This window comes from Thunnus maccoyii, chromosome 13, assembly GCF_910596095.1.
Source record: "Thunnus maccoyii chromosome 13, fThuMac1.1, whole genome shotgun sequence".
In the NCBI taxonomy this organism is placed as follows: domain Eukaryota; kingdom Metazoa; phylum Chordata; class Actinopteri; order Scombriformes; family Scombridae; genus Thunnus; species Thunnus maccoyii.
Genome location: NC_056545.1, coordinates 5,794,939 through 5,818,430, shown reverse-complemented (window position 1 = coordinate 5,818,430; position 23,492 = coordinate 5,794,939). Strand labels below are relative to the sequence as shown.

Below are 23,492 nucleotides of genomic sequence, written 5' to 3'. Positions count from 1 at the left end.
TTTCACTATATTGTAATCACTGTTGTTCACGTGTGGCTGCCTTGCCATCTCGTGCTCCCATGAGTAGTAGTAACCCGTACATTTTGCTTGATCTATGAGTCAGTGCAATATTCTGAAAGCTAGCAGTCGTCCATTGCACCCTGAGCTTTGCATATCTACCCTGAACCATGGCTGAAATATTATTACAATCACTATGTATGCATAGTGATTTGAACTTGAAAATGTCAGCAACTAGGTTGCAGCAAGGCCCCAATTTTCTTCCCCTTTGCATCTGTTGGCAGGTCTGAGCTCTACTCGCCTTATCAAATAAATTGGACAGTGGCTATTTCCCCGATTGCCTCCTCAGAAAGGTTTTGGCTCACCCGAGGGTCTTCTGCTCATGGCTCTGGCTGATGGGAAAACTACTTAGAATAATTGTCCTCCAAAAGGACGTTCTCCCAGCCAATGCTGCCGCCTCCATGCTGCTACATGTGCTGCCCAGTGTGTGTCTGTAACTGAAAGGAAGAGACACACAAAGGGAGAAAAAAAGAGGGTATAGTTTCTAAGGTAATGTGTCAGGATTTGTGTTCAACATGAGTTCACTTCTGGCACTACCTTGTTATTGGAACACTGAAAGGCCAGGCCATATTTATTTGTAGTGCAGCAAGTGAAATGCTTTCTTTTGCCTTGACAGCAGCAACAAAATGTTATTTTTTTTACTTTGATCTTCTGTACATTTGAAGATGTAAATGTAAGGAATGTGGGGAGGTTCATACAACATGTACAAGTGATGCCTTTTGACTGCAATCCACTGATGTCATCTGCGGTAAGTTGCTGTCTGGTGATCAGTTCATTAACCCTCATAGTGTGTGTTTAGGGCTCTATATTTTAAATGTAACTGCTCCAATGACACAAGTAGATCTTAAGATGTCTTTGATGTTATCTACTTCCCCACAGTGCTAAGTGCTGTCCTTAAAGGGCAGTCCACCACATTTACACATGACTCATGTGTACTCATTCAGTTTACTCATCACTCAGTCTGTGTAGATGCTTGTATAGTGTCTCCTGTGACTCCTGAGGGAGTTTTCCAAAGTCTGATGAAACAATGCTTTTGATGTCAGGATTATCTCAGCTTGGGTGTAAACTTCTGTGAAAGTAACATTTTTAACAGAAAGCCTTATTACTCAAGATTCAAGATTCAAGATTTAGTTTATTGTCATTTTCTTGTGTACTTGCATGTAATGCTGTTCCTCCCACAGCAGTGCAACGAAAAAAACATAAACATATGTCAATGAGTGACCAACACTGATGGTCTTGCTGTTCTTGCTAATTAATGCTGATTGAAACCTCTTTAGAGTCCTTTCTGAACATTATTTGAAGGTTTTTTTTGCAAAATGTCCCACTTTTTTCATCCAAGTTCGAGATGTATTCAGGAACTCAACTTTTTTTTTTTTTTTACAGACTGCAGTTTAATTGATTAGTTGATTAATCAGTCAATTATTCATGATTTGCTGCTTTTCTCTGTTTTATATCCTTGTAAATTGAATATTTTTGGGTTTTGGACTGCTGGTCAGAAAATACGAACAATATGACGACTTCCCCTTCAACCCAGGTAACTGGTAATGGCCAATTTTCTGACATTTTATCGACAAAATTTTTTTAAATTGTTAAAATATCTCTGCATTCATCAATAATAACAATAATAGTTGGTTGCAGCCCTAAATGCAATTAATTCACCATCGTGTTCCAGCTAGAAGCAAAAGATTTTCTACTTTAGAGCACATTTAAAACACAGGAGGACATCAATAGAAGCTGGTCAATCAGATGAATGAAATGTGCAGTTCTAAGGCTTTTCTCCTGTGTTTGCTCTAACTGCATTCTCACTTCAGACAAAGTCCCTCCAGGGTTAAATTAAACATGGTTTAAGTCTCATGTGTTTTACTTCCAGACAGCCTGAGCACTATAGACAGTATGTCTGTCAAAGTCACATCCAGTCACAACATGAGCATCAATGTTATCACACAGAGCTTGAAGCAACATGTTGGAGATATCAGCAAGATATAATGGCCACACAGTAATGTTATGATATATAGCAGGTCATGCAATCCCATATGTTGTAATTGATCATATGAGAACCCATATGTTCAGATATAAATATAAATATTTATAAAATTTAATAATATAATATAAAAGTAAATGTGGGTCACTTGAATAGTGAAGCAGAAATCCTGAATCAATTAAGGTTTATATGCTGCATTTGTAATGATTATGACTATGATGATGACTCTTATAATTTGTTTTTGTCAGTGTTCTGCATTGAAGAACAATTTGAATTCAACAAGACATTAAATAATTGCAGCTTCTGTTGGCAGCATTAATGTGTTGGACTGTCACACAGGTTGTGGCAAGTCTCAGCACATATCTTCAACTCCAAGGCTTCTTTTGAATTAAATATATTTTAGTTGAGGTAGCCTGTGTTGGTGGTTCAGTGATCTTGGATGCAGCAGCAAGCAGCATGTGGCATGATGTGTTGACACTGTATCCCAAAAGAGGACCCTTGTCTTTCTTGTCTCTTTCATTTGCATTTGTCTGAAGTGTGCGAAAAGACACACTTTCTCCCAAATCAGAGGTTGAACATCAGTGGCAACAAATGCTTCAAATGATTGCCCGCCCTGTCTATGGTCCTTGTGCACAGATTGTACAAAACAGCATGGACTTGCCTGAGGGAGGCTTTGTGAACCCCTTAACCCTTTTAAGGGAAACACTCTTTTCATCTGCTGCAGAAACAAACTGCCTCTGTTTTAAGGCCTTTAATTGAATTTTACTGTAAGAAGTCAGAATGTAGTCAAAGCAAGTAGGAACACGACTGACAGTTAAACTTCTAAGATACCTAAACTTAAGAGGAAAAAACTGAGCCTCTTAAAACCCTCTCCTTTACACTGTAATTATATTGTCTAGATCCTTACCATAGCAACAGACATCACTGGCCTTGGTACAGAGAGATATTCCCCCATGGCTGCAAATATTTGTTTAGCCTACAAAAAACATTCTGCTTTCTTTTTTAAAATATTGCATTTAGTCTTTTTGATCCTCTGTTGCTACCGCTGCATAAATAGAAAACAGTGCATATGTCTAAATGAAGCCTTATTAGATCAGTAGTTGTAAGTATCTTTCCATGCAGCGCCAGAAAAGCAGCTCATCAAAACAACTAAATGATTCTCCTGCTTTCCACTCCTTTTTTCTCCTCCAGTGAATTGTCAGATTAGGCCAGACACTGGCTACTGGGTAATACCATGCTGCACATCGTACCCTTTTTTTGTATTTCAGTCAAAAATGACTGAATTACTGAGTCTGCTGATGTCCCTGTTGGCCGAGCCCTCTCGCATGGCCTGGCCTCTGTTTACTGTTAGAGGAGCACTCTTTTTGTCTGAATCTCATTGTGAGCATTAGGTCTTTTTGCAGCATTGTGGATCAGTCTGCCAAGTGAACATCTGTGGCGATGGTTGCTCGGGTCTTCATGACTGACAATGTTGTGCAGCCCCCATATTGACACTGACACCTCTCTTGTCTCAGGGCCATAATGATGAGCACATTGCGTGAGCTGTTTTTGCTGAGGCCAAGCATTACTGAGCTGTGTGCTCATGTTGGAGTTAGTGGGGCTGTTATCGGATTGTAGGGACCCATGAGGTGCTAGAATGGTCATCATGCACACACAATAGAGATGAAATTGTGGAGGTTTACAGTGAAAAAATGCTTTTTTCAACTGGTAGGCATCAAGTTCTTCAAGTTTTGCCATTTGTGCTAAGCACTCATTACAGCACTATCTCTGCAATGCATTTTCTTGACCCTGTAAACTGTGAAACTTGTTAAAATGTCACAGCACTGTGGGAATTACTGTAATATCTTTATTTTTGTAATTTTGATTGATCATCCTTGGTTTCTATACAGTATTGTGGGGTCTTCTGTTAAGCCATGGTGAACTAAATACACTGTTGTTTCTCTAAATCTAAAATAAACTGTAAACAGAAAACGGCAGGGCAAGGGAGGTTTATTTGTATAGCACATTTCAACAATAAGGCAATTCAAATTCACATAATATATTAAAAGCATCAAGACAAATTGCAAAAGAAATACATTATAAAAGGACATTTAAATACAATTAAAGATAGTTATTAAAGAGCTACGAGAATAGAAAATAAAAATAAGCTAAAATAGATTTAAGACAGATAAAATACAAGAATAAAAGTGCAGTGCAAGAAATGAATCAAAAGGCAGCGGCAAACAGAAAAGTCTTCAGCCTTGATTTAAAAGAACTGAGAGTTGCAGGAGACCTGCAGTTTTCTGTGACTTTGTTCCAGATATGTGGAGCATAAAACCTGAACGCTGCTTCTCCATGTTTAGTTTTGACTCTGGGGACAGAAAGCAGACCTGTCCTAGATGACCTGAGAGGTCTGGATGGTCCATAACGTAACAGAAGATCAGAAATGTATTTTGGCCCTAAACCATTCAGTGCTTTATGAACCAACAGCAGTATTTTAAAATCAATTCTTTGTCAGACAGGAAGTCAGTGTAAATACCTCAGAACTGTGGCGATGTGATCCACTTTCTTGGTCTTGGTGAGGACTCGAGCAGCAGCATTCTGAATCAGAGAGACTTGTAAAGACACCATTACAGTAGTTGAGTCGACTGGAGATAAACATCCTGACAAATTTTTCCAAATCCTGCTGAGACATGAATACTTTAATCCTTGATATATTCTTCAGGTGATAGTAGGCTGACTTTGTAATTGTCTTGTTTGCCACTTTGTAATGTGGCGGTTGAAATTCAGGTCTGAGTCCATGACTACAAGATTTCTGGTTGGGTTTGTGGTGTTTAACATTACCAATTGAAGCTGAGCACTGACTTTTGATTGTTCTTCCATGGCTCCAGAAATAGTTGCCTCAGTTTTATCTTTGGCACATCCAATCATTGATTTGTTCAATGCACTTACTCAGTGCCTGTATTGGACCATAGTCCCCTGGTCCCCTGCTTTGTCATCTGTTTAATTATGGTAACATATTTTGTTGTTTTCCATAATCTGAGCCAGTGGGAACATGTAGATGTTGAACAGAATAGGCCCCAGAATGGAGCCTTGGAGAACTACGCATGTCATTTTTGTCCGCTCAGATGGTTAATTACCTATAGACACCCACCCAGTTTTCCAGTCAGTCTAGTAATATGTTGTGGGTGACCATGTCGAATGCAGCACTGAGATCTAATAATACTAAGAATGAATTTCTGCCACTGTCTGTGTTTAAGTTGATGTCATTGAAGACCTTAACAAGAGCAGACTCAGTGCTGTGGTGTGGTCGGAATCCTGACTGGAAGACATAAAAACAGTTGTTTAGTGTCAAGAAGTAGTTCAGCTGTAGAAAAACAGCTTTTTCAGTGATTTTAATTAAAAACGAGAGGTTTGATATGGGCCCATAGTTGTTCATTAGTGAGGTGTCTAGATTGTTTTCTTTTTTAGAGTGGCTTGAAAGAGTGGCTTGATGACTGCAGTTTTTGGGGCCTGTGGGAAGACACCTGAGCGTACAGAAGATCTGAAGCTATGCAATTTGAAACATTTTTGAAAAAGCCTGTTGGCAGAATATCAAGGCAGGAGGAGGAGAGGATTTCAGATGTTGTATAATGTCCAAGTTTTTATGGTTGACCGGATAAAATTGTGTCATGGTGTTTGAATTGATTTTAAGTGGACACAGGGACAACACATATCCTGTACCTGATATAGAGGCAAATGAAGCATTTCATGAGGACCAGAATGGGCCCGGATCTAACAGAGTGCCTGGAGGGGCTGCAACCCTCCCAGATTTTTGAAATGCTTCCCACAGCCACACACACACAGTCATGTTTCCATCACTTCAGAGGACATCCCATTGACTTACATTAATTTCCTGGAGGCTTACCCTAACCTTACCTTCACCTTAAAGCAAGTCTTCACCTTAAAATTCAACGATTTATGTTATGGAGAGTTCATTTTTATCCCCAAAGGTGAGGCAAATCCCCACAATGTGACTGTGTAAACAGATTTATGTCCCCAATACATGAGTAATACAAGGACACACACATACATACACACTTCCTCCTCTGTTAATCTTTCCATGCTCTCTGATTGGCTGATCAGGCAGCACAAAACCCCAACGATGCCTAGCTCTGTCTGTTCTCCACCACTGGGTGCTAGGAAAGGAGTATAGGCCAATTTATATGTGTCAGACATCATAAGAATATCTGTTGCTCAGACTCAGACTGAGTTTTAGGCATCCTTAGATGGAATTTGAGTAAAACTGCTACAGTGCTTACAGTGACATTTCCTCCTTTACTGTACATGTGTGTGTCTGCTATTTTGTTTGTGCATGCAGACTGACTGTAAAACAATATACTTCGGTATGTTACCGACTTGTTCCCATCCCTGGACACCAAATAGTGAGTGCCATTGCATGACCTTGGCAAGGATGAACCCACGAAAGTGTGCCTTCATAAATAAATTTTATCCAGTTTGCTCATTCAGCAGCAGCAGCAGCAGAAGCAGCAGCAATAACTGCTTTTCTTGCAAACATAGAGTGTCTTGAATATTTGCCTGGAATATTAATTTATAATTTGTTTGAAACAGGCTGAATGATTTGGAGAATTATTGCTCTATCAAGGAGATATTCAGATTTAAATTGGCATCCACCATCTTGAATTCTTGATGGTTTGCTTCTTTTGGTTATTAATGGTGAAACAAGTTGTTCCAAATCAGTAATTGAGTTTTATTATTTTGCTGCAATGTTGACACCTACCTGTAGGTTTCTTTCATCAGTTGCCATCTGATACCATACTGTGTACCTGACACTGTTTTCAGATATACAGTAGATTGATGGTACAGTATGTGCTCTAATAGTCAGGAATGACAGAGCAACACAACTGGTGTATTAATGTGTGAGAAAGAAAATACACTGCATGTTTTGTGCCCAACCTTAAGTATGGTAGTGTGTATCATATAACACTGTCAATAGTGTCTTTACACCGATAACAAATATTGACCTGCTTCATGCATTCACCGTTTAGAGGATGATGTCATTTTCTGTGTGGATATACATTATATCTGCCATTGTATCTTTACAGTTCAGGAAAGCTTCATGTAAAACTAGATCAGTCAGTGACAAGGAAAAACTTTATGACCATGAAACTGGAGGTGGTTATACAATTGATCACATTTTCTACAGTCCTCCATTCATATCATGCTCTGTTTCGTTGGCAGTTGAGAAAAGATTTTGTATTTGTTTTGATTGTAAGGTCAACTGAACGGGACAGTGAGGTTCTGAAAATCAGCAACAAACCTTGCTCTGCTCTTGAACTATTCTCTATAGACATGACACAACATACAAAAGCTGAAACAGCTTCATGCACAGTGGAGTATGTAATTGAATCACATGTCATTGGACACATAAAAGCACCACATCAACAACAGGCAAAGGACAAATAAAAATCTGCACTTATTTTGAATTATACATATCTTCATGGAATGGAATCTGTTGTGTTTGCAGTAGCACAAGTGGCAAAGTTGTCTGTAAAGTGCCCCCTCAGAGGAACTAATGGAGCTTCTGCCTACAGATGAGTGGGGGGAAAAAAGGCTTTGCTAGCCAAATTTAGATGTTTTGGAGCAGCCCTGTTTCTGCTGTAATGCAAAAGGGAGTGCAGCTAATGCCTCTGAGACATTCAAGTGCTGACATTTTAGTTGTTTATTTACTTTTCTGCCTTCATCTGTGCATTGCTAAAGGGACAACCATGAAGCCTGACTCCATCCATCAGGGTTTTGCTCACCAATGGTGGCACTACAAGTGTTCTGTGGGCTGTTGTCACCACCATCCGCGATCAAATGTTTGTTTACGACGTCCCACTCGGCAGCCTAACATGCCACTGGTGAATGCCAGATAGTCACAGTCAACGGAGTCCAATCTGTGTGGGGCTGGCAGACAGTGAGGAAGGTCTTGGTCGTTTCATTTAATAATTTCGGTGGGGAATGGTCAGTGCCTGATGAATTGCACAAACCAGAGCAGGAATTGTGTTTGGTGAATCTCGGAAAAAGAGAAGGAAGCTGAGTGAGTGGTGATGCAATAATCAAGTTCTCATCAAAACCAACATTTTGTTGGTGTTCTGGCAAAGCCCTAGATCTAATTTGACCTTTCATTATGACTGGAGGGAAAGGTTGTAATTAGTAACTCAAATTCACCCCAAGGGGAAGGACATTTTTAATGATCCTGGTATTAGTTCTCTCTCGCAAAAACATTGTAAAATGTCCTAAATGACAAAAAATTGAAAATTTACAGCTTGAAGGTATGTCTAATATGCCATCAGTGTTGTTAATTTATTACATGACTACAATATTTGTTTTAGCTCATTTAAAGGATTATTCTGGGTTATTCCAATTTCGGCTTTTCTATTTGTAGTTTTGGCCATAACTGCTGTCGGTTATGATAATATTGAACTCACCAAAGTAATTACCAGGATATGGGAATATGGTGAAATCACTTAAAAAGAAACAGGAGCAGCCAGATGATCAGACAGGTTGTAAACAAGATAATGGTTTAGCCAGATTATCTAATACACTTAATTTTAAGGTAAAACTGAAAGTGGGCACACCTGAAAAGTTGATAATAATCCCTGACTGCAGAGGGAAAACGGTACTCGGCATGTATGGTACGTCAATTTTGAACCAAGAAGTAAGTTTGTTGACTGTTTGATGTTTCCAACAGACAGTTTGGGTAATAATTTTACCATCCACCTTATGTCCATTTTCGAAATAAGTTTGGCTAAGCTGCGGGTTTGTTTGTAACCTAATTGATTGTGTGACTGCTCTGGTTTCTTGCCCCATTGGACCTCTTTTTAGTGATGTTGCTGCATTTCCAGATCTCAGAAGTCAACTTGGTGAATACAGTGTTATGATTACAGATAGGAATAATCACCAAAACTACACAAAAATAAGACTTATTATGTAGTAAACCCAAATTATCCTTTAACGGAGCACCAGAACAACACACTGAAGAGTTCAGTTTCCATTTCAGTTACAATTTATATGATATGACAGCAGCATACATCTAAAATAATCCTGTCTGCATGCCATACTGTATGTTATCCTCAGTCATGACATCTTCTAATATTTTTATGTAATGGTTTTTAAATTTGGTATGATGAAAGCAGTATGGGCTGGGCATGAAAAGCTTTTATGTTGATTCAGAAAATGTTTCATTTTTGTGGAGTTAAATGAAGGAGACAAAACTGATGTAAAAGTGAGAGAACTGAACAAGTCTCTAACAGTCTCTCGATAATACCTAGCTAAAGTAAATTCAGCTATGTATGGAGCTTACACTAGTTTACAAAACACAAACCCCTTGACATACATGCTTTATTGTCTGTAAGAAACAACTCCCTTGCAATAACTAAAACAAATCACTGTACACTATTCTTCATGTTTGAGAAATGATAGCATCACACAAATGATTTATTTTTGTTGATGTATTTTTTACATAGAGGGGTGGGTAAGAGATAAGTGTGAACTGAGGCCTTATTTAAGAGAAACTGCAATTTTTCATCATGTCTTGGTTGTCAGAGTACTGTAAGAAGGTCTGAGCTTTGTAAGGTGAGCGCAGGGGCAGCATCTTTGTAGTTCAAAGGCAAAGAGAGAAAATGTTTGAAAACCAGTCGGTGGTTAATCCAGTGGAAAGAAAGTCCTCCCCTAGTGCATCTCTGTCACACATGTTTGGGCAGCTTTTGAATGTGATGAAGAAATAGAAAGATAATGTGCGTGTTCAGGCATGTAGCATCGCAACGCAATATACTTAATTTTCTGCTTCTACACTCCCAAAGGCCTTGTGAAGACGTTCACTCGAAGCGTGAAGACATTGACTCGAAGCGCCCTGCCATCAGCTGTTAAATGCTTATTTAAAGGGGCAGGACAGTAGTGAGATATTTACCATCTCGCCATGGTCACACAGTAGGGGGTGATGGGTATATTGCTTAACACCAGCAATTCAAAGATGGATTCATCAGGTGCTCAGATGTCTTGCTTTTAAAACTCTGGGGTTGAAAGTATAATGCTGGTGATATTCTATATGTTTCTTATTGTTAAGAAATACTATAAAAAGACCAAATTCAACAATGAATTGATCCTGCAAACAAGTTGCCTGTAGCTTAGTCTTCTGTGCCATAGAGCTCCATTGTTGTTCAAAAACCAAACCATTGCACTGGATGACGTGTTCCTTCTTTGCCATCAATATGGGCACTGTAGCTTATTTTAAGTCAATTCTACATACACTGTCCTGCTCCCATAAATACTCAATATAACACCAAATATGTTTTATTCCACAGCTTAAAACAGTCCCCAACAAATCCTGTTTCAGTAATGTTTGCTGAAAAGTACCAGTACCCGGCCGTTTTAGGGAATTACTGAGCCTTTAAAGACATTAAGCAATATATTTATGACCCCTTTTTAAAGATTATGTCTACATTAGGAATAAATGGACTTGGGGCTGAGGTTTACAGACAGTTTAGGGAAGTTTTGTGAGACAAACTAATGCTTTATTGGTTTTAGTCCATGCAATTTGCTAACAATGTAGAATAATGACAGTCTTATCATTTAAAATTCTGTGTCATTGTATTGTTTTGGTGCAAGACAATGGGCAGAATATCACAATTGTAGCCCCCCTTCCCTCAAAACACAACCATCACCTACTAACATTTCCAAATGCTCAAAAATGGAGGGCAGAGAAAAGCACAAAGCAGTTTTATAATTGCATTGATAAACTTTGTAATACCTTACCTCAGCATTGCATGTTTTTGTTGGATTTCTGCTATAATCTGGTTTACTCATCTCTTCTGTTATAATGTGTCTTTATTGTTTGTATTAATTATAGGCAGCTGTAAGCTGGAACAAAGTACTGCTGATGTTACTTGAAACCAAGCAGTTATGGTTGGAACCATAGTCCCATGGTTGTAAATGTAAGGCATTAACTAGGAATAACTATGTCATACTTTGTAGAGGCCATATTTATCACCACGCTGCATTGCTCATTTTCACCTACACAACATTAATCAGTTCAGCATGTGCAAACCAGCAGCTGCAGTTTCAAATTTGTTCAAATCTGCTCTGTGATATTTCCCCAGCTTCTCATATTCAAATTTTCAGGGCCTCCCATTAAAAATTCTGTCCCTGGCAGGTTCACTCTCCCGTCTGGCTTTCCAGCTGTACAGCTCTATGCTGATGTCGAGAAAACCTCAAAGTTGTTTACTTGTGAATATAAACACCATAGATATCAAAATGCTTGAGATGATTGACAAGATTGCCGCTTGTGATCCAAGGGTGAAGCCAATGTTTGTCACTTGAGAGTTGCCATCTATTGCAAGGAAACCTTTACAGTGCCAAGGAAATTTGTAAGTGATTATAGCTGTTTTGAGGAAGAACAAGTAACATGAAAAGCCCTGCAGCAGCTCATGTTAGAAAATGTTCTTACTGCAGCCACATGCAATGATACCTGGTGTCCAGTTTACCTCTGTAGGCCCCTTTACACTGTGCAATTTTGGGCTGTCTGAGACGAAAGTTGAAAACCTTGAGAAAAACATGGTAAAATCTTTTAAAGTCATCAATCTAAAATGTTGGTCCTAGATCTCACTGTGAGACACGTCCAACCAGCAACAGATTTGAAGCTTTGGCAACCAAGGATAACCTGAGGCAAAATTCTGATGGTGTCAGAAATTTAAGATCAAAGTCTCACAATATGGCTGCTGCTACGACCCACGTCTACAAACCAACCAATCAGAATACAACATGAAATGACAAAGAATACACTGGCCGGCATGACATTTTGTAAGTGCAGTTTTTTTTTAAAATAAAGTTTACACTTGTTCGCCTTAATATACCACTGGCACACAAAAACCAAAACACGGAGGTGAAACGAAAAAGAAGTTTGATTGACTTTGCTGCATTTTCAGAACATCTGAGCAGCACAGATGGATGACACTAGCTGATGACGTGTCTGCTTTCATAATATTTTTCTATTTACATAGCGCTACAATTCACTGAGCATTAAGCACACAGTTTGACAGCCTCAAATCTGATATCTTACAGTCTGACACAGATTGTGACCAAGATTTTATTATAGGTGGCTTGCAAAACGTGACCTTGCAATAAACTTTATCGTTGTTGTTCCACAGTGTAAAGGGGCCTCATGCAGCAATTCAGAGAAGTCGCATTAATAACAAAGAATCTTCCAGCTGTGAAATGGTTTTACTGTCGTGTTTTGATAGACAGCTACTGTTTGGTTCCATAATGAAATCATATTTAGTGTGTTTTCAAACTGCCGCTAAATACATTGCTGTTGGCAAATACCTGCAATACTCACTGCATGTATGTGTATCCATGTCAATCAAAACCAATGATGTATTACTGTAACAGCTCAACATTCGAGCCAGTCTGTGCACACTAGAGCAATTTGAGCCACTGGGCTTTTTTCTGTCTCAACCCAGTGTCCACGCACCTCATTTCTCAATCCCGGCTACTGTACCCTGACTATTTCTATCTGATATGTGCTAAGCTTGTCAAATGGCACTTTTGTAACGAACATTCAGATTCGTCTTATACAGTACGCATATGTAGCCTAGCCTATTAAAATTTTATCTCATTGGAAAGATTTAAAGTGATTACAGTCTAAAAATTCATTTTTTACAGTCAGTCTCATTATGCCATGGAAATATTCCAGTTTTGTGACTGTTCTGCCTGTGGGGACTTTCTCTTCAAATGTGTTCAATTTTTCTTTCCCCTCAATTCTCAAACTCCTTTAAAAGGGCCAATAAGGAAAAAATAAAGACTTGAGAGCTATGATTTAATCCTGGTTTGCATATTTTATTTATTAACAGCAGCCAGTTAGATTAAATTACAGTGTGGGACATGGTAGTTGAAATGATTTCTGGCAGCAAGTGTCATTAATGTGTCTAGAGGACATGGGCCTTTGTGCCCAGTGGAGGGCAATCCAAGTAGTACGAGTGCACCATGGAGACACAGCAAGCTGCAAAGACGAGACAAGGAAGCTTGAATGAAAATATGCAAAATAACAAAGTAGTAGAAGAAATATTTTTAGGCTTTGTTCAGTACAATTTTATTTGTCGTATCTTCTTTAATACTAGTCTTTATTCTCAAGTTTTGGGAAGATGGGAAAAAGTGTCCTATAATTCCTGAAACAAAGGTAGTGAAAATGGACCACAAAATCACAGGGGCTGTTGAAGCAATCACTGATTGATCGCCCTGTGTTGTGGTCAGTTCAGGCTGTGGGAGAGTACTTATTTTACCTCTTAATGCAAAACAAAATTTGATAACATCTAGGAGAGCTAACAGGCAGCTCAGAAATCTGGCCTGGAATGTGTTGACCAAATACTCTCCTGTTTAGCAGTCTGTCAGCCAACTCAGAGCCTAATAGGTGTTGCCATGGCAGAAGGCATCTGGGTGGAATGAGTAAGTAATAGCTTTGTCTTAGCTCAAGTGGTTCACGCTGCCTCTTTACTTTTTTCTGTGTAGAAGCAGCAGGGCTCCAAGAGATTCTGAGAATCTGGCTGTGTATTATTACTGGTTACTGTCGTACATCTTTTCCATCTGCAATGCTCTTTCATTAATCAGCATTAACACTGTACAATGGGGAGCCCAATTCATGTGGTGCTCCCATGGGTAATGCTTCATCCCCTTTCATTTGCGGCACAAAAATGAACTGGAGTCTGTGAAAAAGACTGTCTTATTAAAAACACTGGTTCTGTACTTCTCCGAAAGGATGATGATGAATATGTAGTGGCTTTTATAAGCTGCTGGTGAGTGTAGGTAATGAATATAAAGAGTGTTACTCATCAGGGTTGCATCCTTACCAGGAAATGCACTGGAATTAGTTATGCCCTATAATAATGTGTAATTATCATCTCTTATGATCAGTATTTTTTACAAGCTTTAGTAATCAAGTAGCAACTGGGTCACCTCATTTAGTGGGAGTCTTAGGGTATTACATTTCCCCTTTTCAACTCACATCAAAGGCAACATGCTTGATCAGGATGATTTCTTAAACGTTACATATTTCTGTTTCATCTCCCCTTGACGGCACTGTATCAGATAATTACTGTATTTTCTCTAATGCGGATGATTTGATGAAAGAACACAATGAGAGCTGCAATAACAAGAAACAATGCTTTAAAAGGTGCAACCTGTGAGAACTGCTTCCTCTGTTTATTTCAGACAAATTGGAAATGTAAAATGCATCATTTTTTGATGAGAGGATTTGTAAGACAGCAAAGGGAAAAGCGTTTTTGAAGTTCAGTAGTTATGGGTTTAGTCATTATTGTAATTGATATCATATGTCCTCATTCTCAGTCCTAATTTGCTCAGGACAACGCCGCCTCCCTGAAAAAATATTTGACTATAGCCAACAAAAAAGTGTATAAAATTCAAATACTTTTTCATATTTTCACTGTTGAAATGTATTTTTTGAAAGTGTAACAAAATAATCTAAGCTCAACGTCCATAGTTTCTTAGAGCTTTCGACTACATCTCACTGCAGACGTGTAGTTGGGTAGATGGATAGATATATAGATTACACTTACTAATAACAAAACAAACAACATTAGGACACTCTGAGGTAGATAATTAATAACAAAAGTATTAAAACTAGAAACTGAACTAAAAGTAAAAAATCAGGACTGTACTATAATACTGTAATGTACTGTATAATGTCTTGTCTTATGGCAAGGTGTGTCATTGGAATTGCGTAAATGACCGTTGAAAACATCTGTAGAGATATTATTTATACATGGACATGTACAATTATGTTAAATGTACAACCATAAGTAGACACGGTTGAATGAACAGATGAAACATAAGTGATATAATGAAGGTATAATAATGAATGTATGTCAACAGTTAATGCCAGTTTAAAGAAAAAATAAGATCCTGCTGCTAAATGCTTCACAGTCAGGCGAGCTCTTCTTCCAACACAGAGGAGAATTGTTGCAGAGTGTAATGGCAGCTGGCAGGTATGGCCCCCTGTAGTTTTCGTTGTCACAGTGGAGCTGCAGACGTCCCCTGCTGAGGTTGCTCCTCTTATTGACCAGTTACCTGTATACAGGGCTAAGAAATCAGCTTTCCCCTGGAGAAATCTAGCTGGGGAAACCTAGTGTCTCGTTGACATGACAGTTAAGAAATCAGCTTACTTGCACGTAAACACGCTGCATCATGATGGTGGCAGGGGAGGCACAGTGTGAGGTGCTGGTATTTACTGGGAAGCGACTATGAGGGCAGGGATGGTTTGTGGTCTGTGTGTCTTGAGGAGGAGGAAGACGGGGCAGGCAGGGACCACATGCTGTTGAAGTAAATGTTCATCTCATTAGCTCAGTTTAGGTTTCCCTCAAACTACTACTCTACTGGAGATGGCTTTCCAACATTTTCTCAGCTTTCCAGTATTCTTTTCCACTTGTCTCTGTTGCTATCCCTGAAGGCTTTCTTCTTCTCATTCAGTAGCTCCTTCAGGTCACTGGTGATCACAAATGTTTTTTTTTTTTGGAAAGCAGCAGCTGTCCTGATAGAAATGACGTATCTTGTCCACACAGACTGTGATGTAGTCTGTCATTGAGTTGATTTCCTCTCCGTACTTCTGTCTTCGCCATGTTTGGTCAATAATAAAATCCACAAACCACAAAGCCTCAAAGAGAGGAGGTCATGTGCATGGTTTGCTTTCTTTTAACCATGACTGATCTCTTTCTCCAAGTACTTGAATATTTTTTGTATTTTGTATATATATTTGTTTCTTATGACCATTTTGGAAAGCACTGGCAAACAATGTCAGTAAGGGCATTACATCATGAAATAATCATATGGGTGTTTTTTGGAGGGCGCTGCCAAACTCTTGAAACTCAAACTTGTTGAAACAACTTCATAAGCTGATGGTAGAGAGAAGCTAAATTTAATCTGAAATAGTGAAATATTTTTAACCCAATGATTAATCACAAGTTTATTGTCATAATTATCTTGCCTGGTTTCCGTCAATCACTTGGTAAATAGTGTCAGCAGTAAACCCACAATAGCGGTGATAATATTAAAATGCAGATTCAGTTTGAGTTGTATGTCTGTTCTGACTAAGGAGGGGAAGACAGATTCAGCTGAAAGTCAGTTGCTTTCACAAATCACGGATGAGTGGTCGATGCACTGAGCGCAGGTTAGCGTAGCAAATGGAAACACCTCAGCCAGACTTCAGAATTTTTATCTGTCAAAGAAATAAATGGAACGATCTGGAAGATGTTGCAGGGCCTCAGTCTTAAAGACGAATGTAAATGAGACACTTGAGAGAAAAATGTGATTTAGGTAATGCTTTCAGTGAGTTTGTCTTGAAAGAGCTGTTGTTTGTCAGAGTGAATATGCAGAGATCTCACGGCAGGAAGAGAAAAACAACACTGCGACTTCCTGTAAACAAGGCAAAATCATTAAGATCTCCATAGTTTTGCCTCCATGAGAGCAGCAATTTGCACTCACAATTTTATGACAAAAATGAAAACCTTCTGGACAACACTGTCTGATACTTTACATATCATTATCACTTTATTTTCAAATATTTTCCCAGTGGCTAAGAGCACCAGAATGATTTATAAGCTAACGCTAACTTAGCTGCTGGTTGGGTTAGTAATGACTTCTCTTGAAGGCACAAGCCAGACAAACATACGCCAATTATATTAATAATTCAGCTCTGTCTTGTATTTCATAAAAAATGAGGCTATCAGATCGATAGTCTCAATTCACTCTGCATGTATATGGATGAGTCATTTGTCTCCATCATGCATCAGTGCAGGAGTCGGGTGTGGCTCTGAGGTCAAATGACCAGAATCACAATAACTGAGAAGAAAGTGCCTTTATTTGTTTGTTTTTTTTCCTTTCTACTATTCTGTATTCTGTCGGTGGACACCTTAATAGCACATCAAGGTAAAGTCACAGAGGACAGCTGCCAGAACGGGTTTCTCATCCACCTGATTGAAACTTTCAATTTATTCGTCATTGATTTGAACACGCTCTTGGTTTAAAGTTGAAACCAGTACTGCCATCAAGATGCAACATCAAGATACAAATAAAGAGCAAAGCAAACTTAAAAATTCTCTCACAAATGATCTTAATTCTATATTAGTATTAGCAGTTATGAACCAGAACTGTAAATTTTTCACCAGAAAATCCTCCGTGCTAACTTTCACAGTCACCTTTTAAATATTGATGGTCTGGGAGCAGCTGCAAACTTTAAGTCTATAAGTCTCAAGTCTTGACTAATTTTAAGAGAGCCTGTCCACTTTCCCAGAGGACAGCTGCTCCCCAGAGCTGAATCTCTTAATAGTGTGATATTCAATAAGTCTTAGTCTCTCCATTATTATTTCATCTTTTTTTTTTTTACTTTTTTGTGTAGCTAGTTTGAATTGTGTGCATATGCTGTATGCACACTTGTGTATGAGCATGAATGTGCGCATGCAAAATCTCTGTGGACACTGTAAATGTGTGAATGCATTTAGATTCAGGGTGGTGCATTCATACGTGCATGTGTGTATATATTTATGTTTGTAAGTGGGAATATAAATGTACAATACATGTTTGAAAGATCCACACATATGCATATTGTGTTTACTGTTATTATTTCTTCCTCTTTGAGTCAGGGTGGTGGGTTACATGGGATGGTTTTGGAGATAGTGGAAGAGTGTGATTCTCTTCAGATGGTGTAAGACAATGATGTGATTTGTATTTATGATGTATGTAGTATGATGTATACAGTTCTTCAATATGTAAAAAAGTGAACTATTGTGCATACACATGTGAGTCTGGTTAATATAAGTGGAAAAATGGACACAGAGAAGAAGAAATAATTGCAAAAACAAAAAAAATATTATTAAAATATTAAATATAAAGAGACAACAGGGAGTATGAGTGGTTCTCAGGTTCAAACATCCCCCCCCGCTGAAGTGTCCTTGAAAAAAATATGCGAATCCTTACCAGCTGCAGGGCACCCATGCTGTAGATAACCCTGACCTAAATGTACAGTGTTTTCCCCCCGAAGAGTTGAGGGTTAAAGAAAGAAGGATTTCACCCAAGAAATGATAAAGTACAATAATATTCTGACATGAAGAATCCCACAGTCATTAACATGAAATCTAATACATCATTATCGGTGTGTCTGGATGTTTTCACAAAGTCTGAATAACTGAATTTGGAGGCTTTCAGATGTCAGTGGTTAATCATGCTGTAATAAATGTCCAGTGGGTGCAGTGTAAAGCCTTGTAGATTTGATTTTATAGGAAGTGTTGGTGAACACTGTGACCTGAAGTAGTCCAAGCGTTCTGCTCTCATGTATCATTGCACTGTCATCTTCATTCATCTCCGTTATTGATTCATCTGTGGAATTGCTTTTGCCATGACGCAATACAAGGAGGAGGACTGCTGCACACAGAGGGTGGTCACCTCTGACTTTGCACATTAATCATCTCCTCTAATAAAATTGACTCATCCTATTCTTTTCCCTCGCTATTTCCTGCAGGGTCAAAGCAAAAAAAGGGGTGAACCTGCTCCAGACCAAGTCGAAGAACGCTCAGTGGAAGGTGGACTGGGAGGTGCAGTCTGGTGCCAAGCATTCCATCACCACCATCGAGGTGAATAAGAACAAAGCAGTCAAACAGGGGTAAGTCAACAGCCTCGGGCCTAAACACATTGCGTCTGTCTAACCAACTACTGCAGCTGCAGCTGTTAGCTCCTATCTTCACTCCTGCCACACAAAGACAACAATATTTGTCTTCCCCAACAATGGACAAAAGGTCTTCAGAAAGGTTTCCTTGTGTGTCATTGTCGTTGCTCACTTTCTGATTAAAGGGAGCTTTTAAAAGCACACACCATTCTTTGTAAATGCCCCAAGAGCTACAGAGGATAAAATATGACTTTAGCCCACAGCAGTGACTAAAGCACCCTCTGCTTTATGCCACAGAGTTAAAATGGAGATGTTATCTACTTAGTCTCACTACATCTGCTGTTAATTCAGTCTAGGTCGAGAGATGAGGTAGAAGATTTTGACCACTGGCATTAAAATACCTTTGAGATGAGATCTTGTCTAAGGACAGTAATTATGCCAAGTTCCTCAAAAGAGTAAAAACACCCAATCACAGTCTGGGAAACTACAGTTGCTCAGTGATTTGCAAACTTAATGTAGTCTAAATGGTGTATGGCCTATTAATGCTTTTGTTAGCCTGCTTTTAGGAATACAGCCGAAATGATTAAACCAGTAAATGACAGCACTGAGGTACCCATGGAGTGGAGTTCCTCATTACACATGTTCTTCTTCCACTCACATAAAAGGTCGATTTACCCCAAATTACAAAAAGTGGTAAGTAGCAAGTAGTAGGTGGAAGTTAATTGGATGGAAATATTTGATGCTCACAACAGTGAAAAATTATATTTAAAAATTTCAACCACAATATTTCTTTCTATAGTCTCTTTCCACATTGTTAGGGAGTATTTCTTTAAACAGAAAAACCAGGACAAAGTTTCTTACTGCTGAATTTTTAAAATGTCACTGATAAATATGTTGAGCAGCACGTAGAATTACGTTCATTTCAGCTGTATTGGAGGAATTGCAAATAAAACCAAACTATCTACATGCATTCATCGATCACATTATGTTCATGGGTTTTTACATGAGTGCAGTTTGGCCTGTGTCTGAGCTGGCTCCACTGAGGGAAAGCAACAAAAAATTAGCAGCTATAAATCACAATGTGTCATGTGTTCAATTCATTAACAGAAGAAGCACTGGGAGTCAGGCTGGTTATCACCGAGCCTCGGAGACACTAAAAACTGCTGGTCTTCATATTGGCATCCCTACGGACTCCCTCATGGTTGGGAAGAAAGAGAACAGCTAACAGCTGAGCTAGCAGCTCACCTGAAAAAAGAAATCCACCATTCCTCTCTTGTTTACTTCTTAGCTGCCTTAGTGGCAGCCTTTCTTGCTATATTTAGTGACCCATGTCATGTAATCTTTGCCACCCTGTCATCATAAGGGAAATGTCCAGTAGGGGGTCAAGCATGGATAGAGAAACAGTGTGTCATGGTGAATTTAGTCAAAAGCCCAGTCAATTCTGTGACCACCTAAAGCCAAACAGCCAAACAATAGGCATCTGAAGTTATAGAGAGGAGTCATGAAAGATTTCACGTTTTGGTGCTTCATGAGTGTGAAATCTTTTTATATAAAAAGCCTCTTGGTTCTTGTTTGAAAATCTGCATCTGAGGTGTTTATTTGTATCAAAATGGACCAGAAATTCAAGAAGGTTTAAGTAAAAAAAAATGTTTGCATCAATAATGTATTTCATTTGTAATGTACTCTATTTAACCCTTTGAACTCTGCAATAGAAATGGTCCGCCAGTGCCTACATTGGTATTTTTGCTTATTGTGATGTCATTTTTTGGAGTATCTTCAAATGCTTCATATCCCTAGAATCTGTACAACCTAAGCTAAAAGGTTATGTAAGTCAATAAACCATAATAATTGATATAGGTATTGAAATTGTGTCATATATTTAGAAAATACAAAAATCAGATATGTTTTTTTCATCAAATTTTACTGAATAAACACACAAAATACATTGATCCAGAACATTTCTGAATGTAGAAACATGAACAAAATATTTCTTAACATTCCATAAGTTATTTGAACTTTGTAAATTTTTTAGTTTTTGAGATATGCTCATTTTTATGAGCAGAGTGCAAAGGCGTTTTGTTAGTTTCATCTTCATATTTCCCCAGTGCCTACGTTGGTATTTTTGCTTATTGTGATGTCAGTTCCCAGAATATCTTAAAATGCTCCATATTCCTAAAATCTGTACAACCTAAGTTAAAAGGTTATGCAAGCCAATAAGCCATAATGATTGATATAGGCCTAAGTATTGAAATTGTGTCATAAATTACAAAATACAAAATGTGTGTTGGGAAGCTTTGCCTCTGGGTGGTCCTCTGTTGCTCCTTCATCTCCAGTGGGGCTAAAACAAAGATAAATGAAAATGACATTAGAAAAAACATAGAAAAACATATCATTAAAAATAATGATGAACTTGAAAATATAATCCTTTGACAAGCAGAAACGTTCTGCTTTGTGCAGAAAATCACACACACTCGCCATACACACACACACACAGCACAAAAAACAACTCTCTAAAATGTAAAAAACAAACAAACAAATAAATAATAATCCCTAAAAATGTACTTACATATCCTGATATGGATCGATGCCTTCAGCAAAATGGTCTTCATCCTCACTGAAGGAGTCCAGATCAGAAGAAAGCGCCTCTTCTGTTTGGTCACCACCCGCGAACAAAACCCCCAAAGCTTTCTTTTCTTTGTCATCACAACAAAAAAAGACATGTATATGCTCCAAAAATACACTTACTCTCTCAATATCTGACTCTGAATCTCTCAACTTTCTCTAAATCTCTCTGACTTCGACGTGCTTCGCCACTCCGCTCCACTGCGCCACCCCGCGTCGTCATTATGTTTTACCCTGTTTTATTACCCGCATGTAACGTGATATAATGGTGTCATCATCTTCCGACACAAGCGTACAATGTGATTGCGTAAAAGATGAGAGCCTTAGCTTTCAGCTGAAAAAAGAATGAAAGCTCTAGCTGTTATGGTTTTTATTTTAGATCTATTTGAATTGGACCATGTAAACAGCGACCCCCCGCTGCCGCCCGCGGGATGTCCGTTTTCAAAGGGTTAATGTCACTGGCAGAAAGATTTCATCCTTTGCATAAATTGACTACCCAAAAAAATCCTGAGGTCTTTTGAGGTAGTATTAGTTGGTAGTATCAGTTGCCTAAACCTAATACCACTAAGGGTTGAATTTTAATGTAAGGTAATATTTTTTTTTTTTCTGAAAAGATCTTCTGAAAAATTGGTTCAGTTTGTACATGATTTGCTTTTCATCCATTTATGCATTGCCATCTGCCGCAGTGTTTTTACTACCACTGGGAGGCGCCAGAGTTGGAAATTTTCAAATTCTACACACCGTTTAACCAGTTTTTAAAGAAGAACTCCACACTAAATATTTTTTTGTGTTGTGCACATAATCACATAGATTCTTGTTGGCATATGATGGTCACACAGGTGATTTTCAAAAATAATACTCATACTGTGTATAAAAACTGCCTTTTCAAAATTGCTCAAAATTTGCTTAAATGTGTTATATGTGTGTGTTAGATTGAAAGTTCAGTTCAGCCAAATTCTTCGGCCCATGACAAAATACGCAAGACTCCGAGGTATATTTCTTAGATCAGCTGCCTCACCAAGTATAAAATAAGTATAAGCACTGTCTAACCATTGCCCCAGTTTGTGCCACTCACACAGAGCTGCTGGTAACATTAACAAGCTTGATAAGAGACAGCGGAGAGACAACATTGTAAATGAACAAGAGATTTATCCCTCTTCTGTGGCAGTAAACACAACACATTGGCCCGCCACTAACTATTCTATATTAAGAGCTTAACAAGATACTCAGGGCTGACGAACAGTAACGTTATGCATGATTAACAGCATGGCTATGGCTATTTCCTCTGTCCCCCACATCACACCCTACATAGACACAATGCCATCTACATTCATCTGCCATCTACTACTCTGTTTTATTTTTTTTTAAATATGCTGGGAGGGGGGGATTCTAGCAGAATTTTAGGGAGTACTTACCCTTTAACCACAAAGGTGGCAGTGCAGAAAATGCTCCTATGACTTGCTTTCATAACAGTCAAAAGGTTCATATTAGACAAACAATGACACATAATCTTTTTCGTTGTTTAAGTATGAGGGAGTGTTGCCTGTGGGCAGCAGTAGAACAAATTGAAATTTAATTTCAAATCTTTTTGGCCCTGAGCCTGCAGCCCAAACAAGTCAAGGGGTGGAAATTGTCTGCTAGATTGTCATGCAAATGAAATATTATGCTTTCATACGCATTCAATTTCTATTTCACATTGAAAGAAAATAGTATTTTGCATATATTCCAGACTTGAATATCCCTAATAAATGCATTTCCTACCCATATAGTTGCAAAAACATGACAGGATTCAAGGGACAGGTGAATACTTTCCATTATTGCTGACAAATATAGACTTGCAACTCGTTACATCCATATCCAGTTTTAGGGGATAGTTTCTGTTATCAGACTTTCAATCAATCAATCAACCAATCAATCAATCAAGCAATCAAGCAATCAGTCACTTTAATTTAAAGGACTGATTGCTTGATTGCAGGGTCACCATGCAGCATGATCCCAGTACAGTTTACAACTGAAAAGAATACACAGGACAAAAACATACAGCAAGCACATAAAATAATGAAAGTTCAAATAAAACCATATTAAAAACATGTTAAAGGGACGTTAAGAAGTTGATGGACCCAACTAAGGTAGGCTGTAATGAAG

At 38.5% G+C, this 23,492-nt stretch overlaps 1 protein-coding gene across 2 annotated transcripts in view; it reads left to right on the top strand.

Annotated features, from left to right (window-relative positions):
- Positions 1-23,492, top strand: part of tmem132e (transmembrane protein 132E) — a 404,517-nt gene that overhangs the window by 316,442 nt on the left and 64,583 nt on the right. For both annotated transcript variants that reach the window (XM_042430844.1, XM_042430843.1), the window contains one exon: positions 18,582-18,722. In XM_042430844.1, coding sequence (XP_042286778.1) covers positions 18,582-18,722 — 141 coding nt within the window. The remainder of the gene's footprint in view (positions 1-18,581; positions 18,723-23,492) is intronic.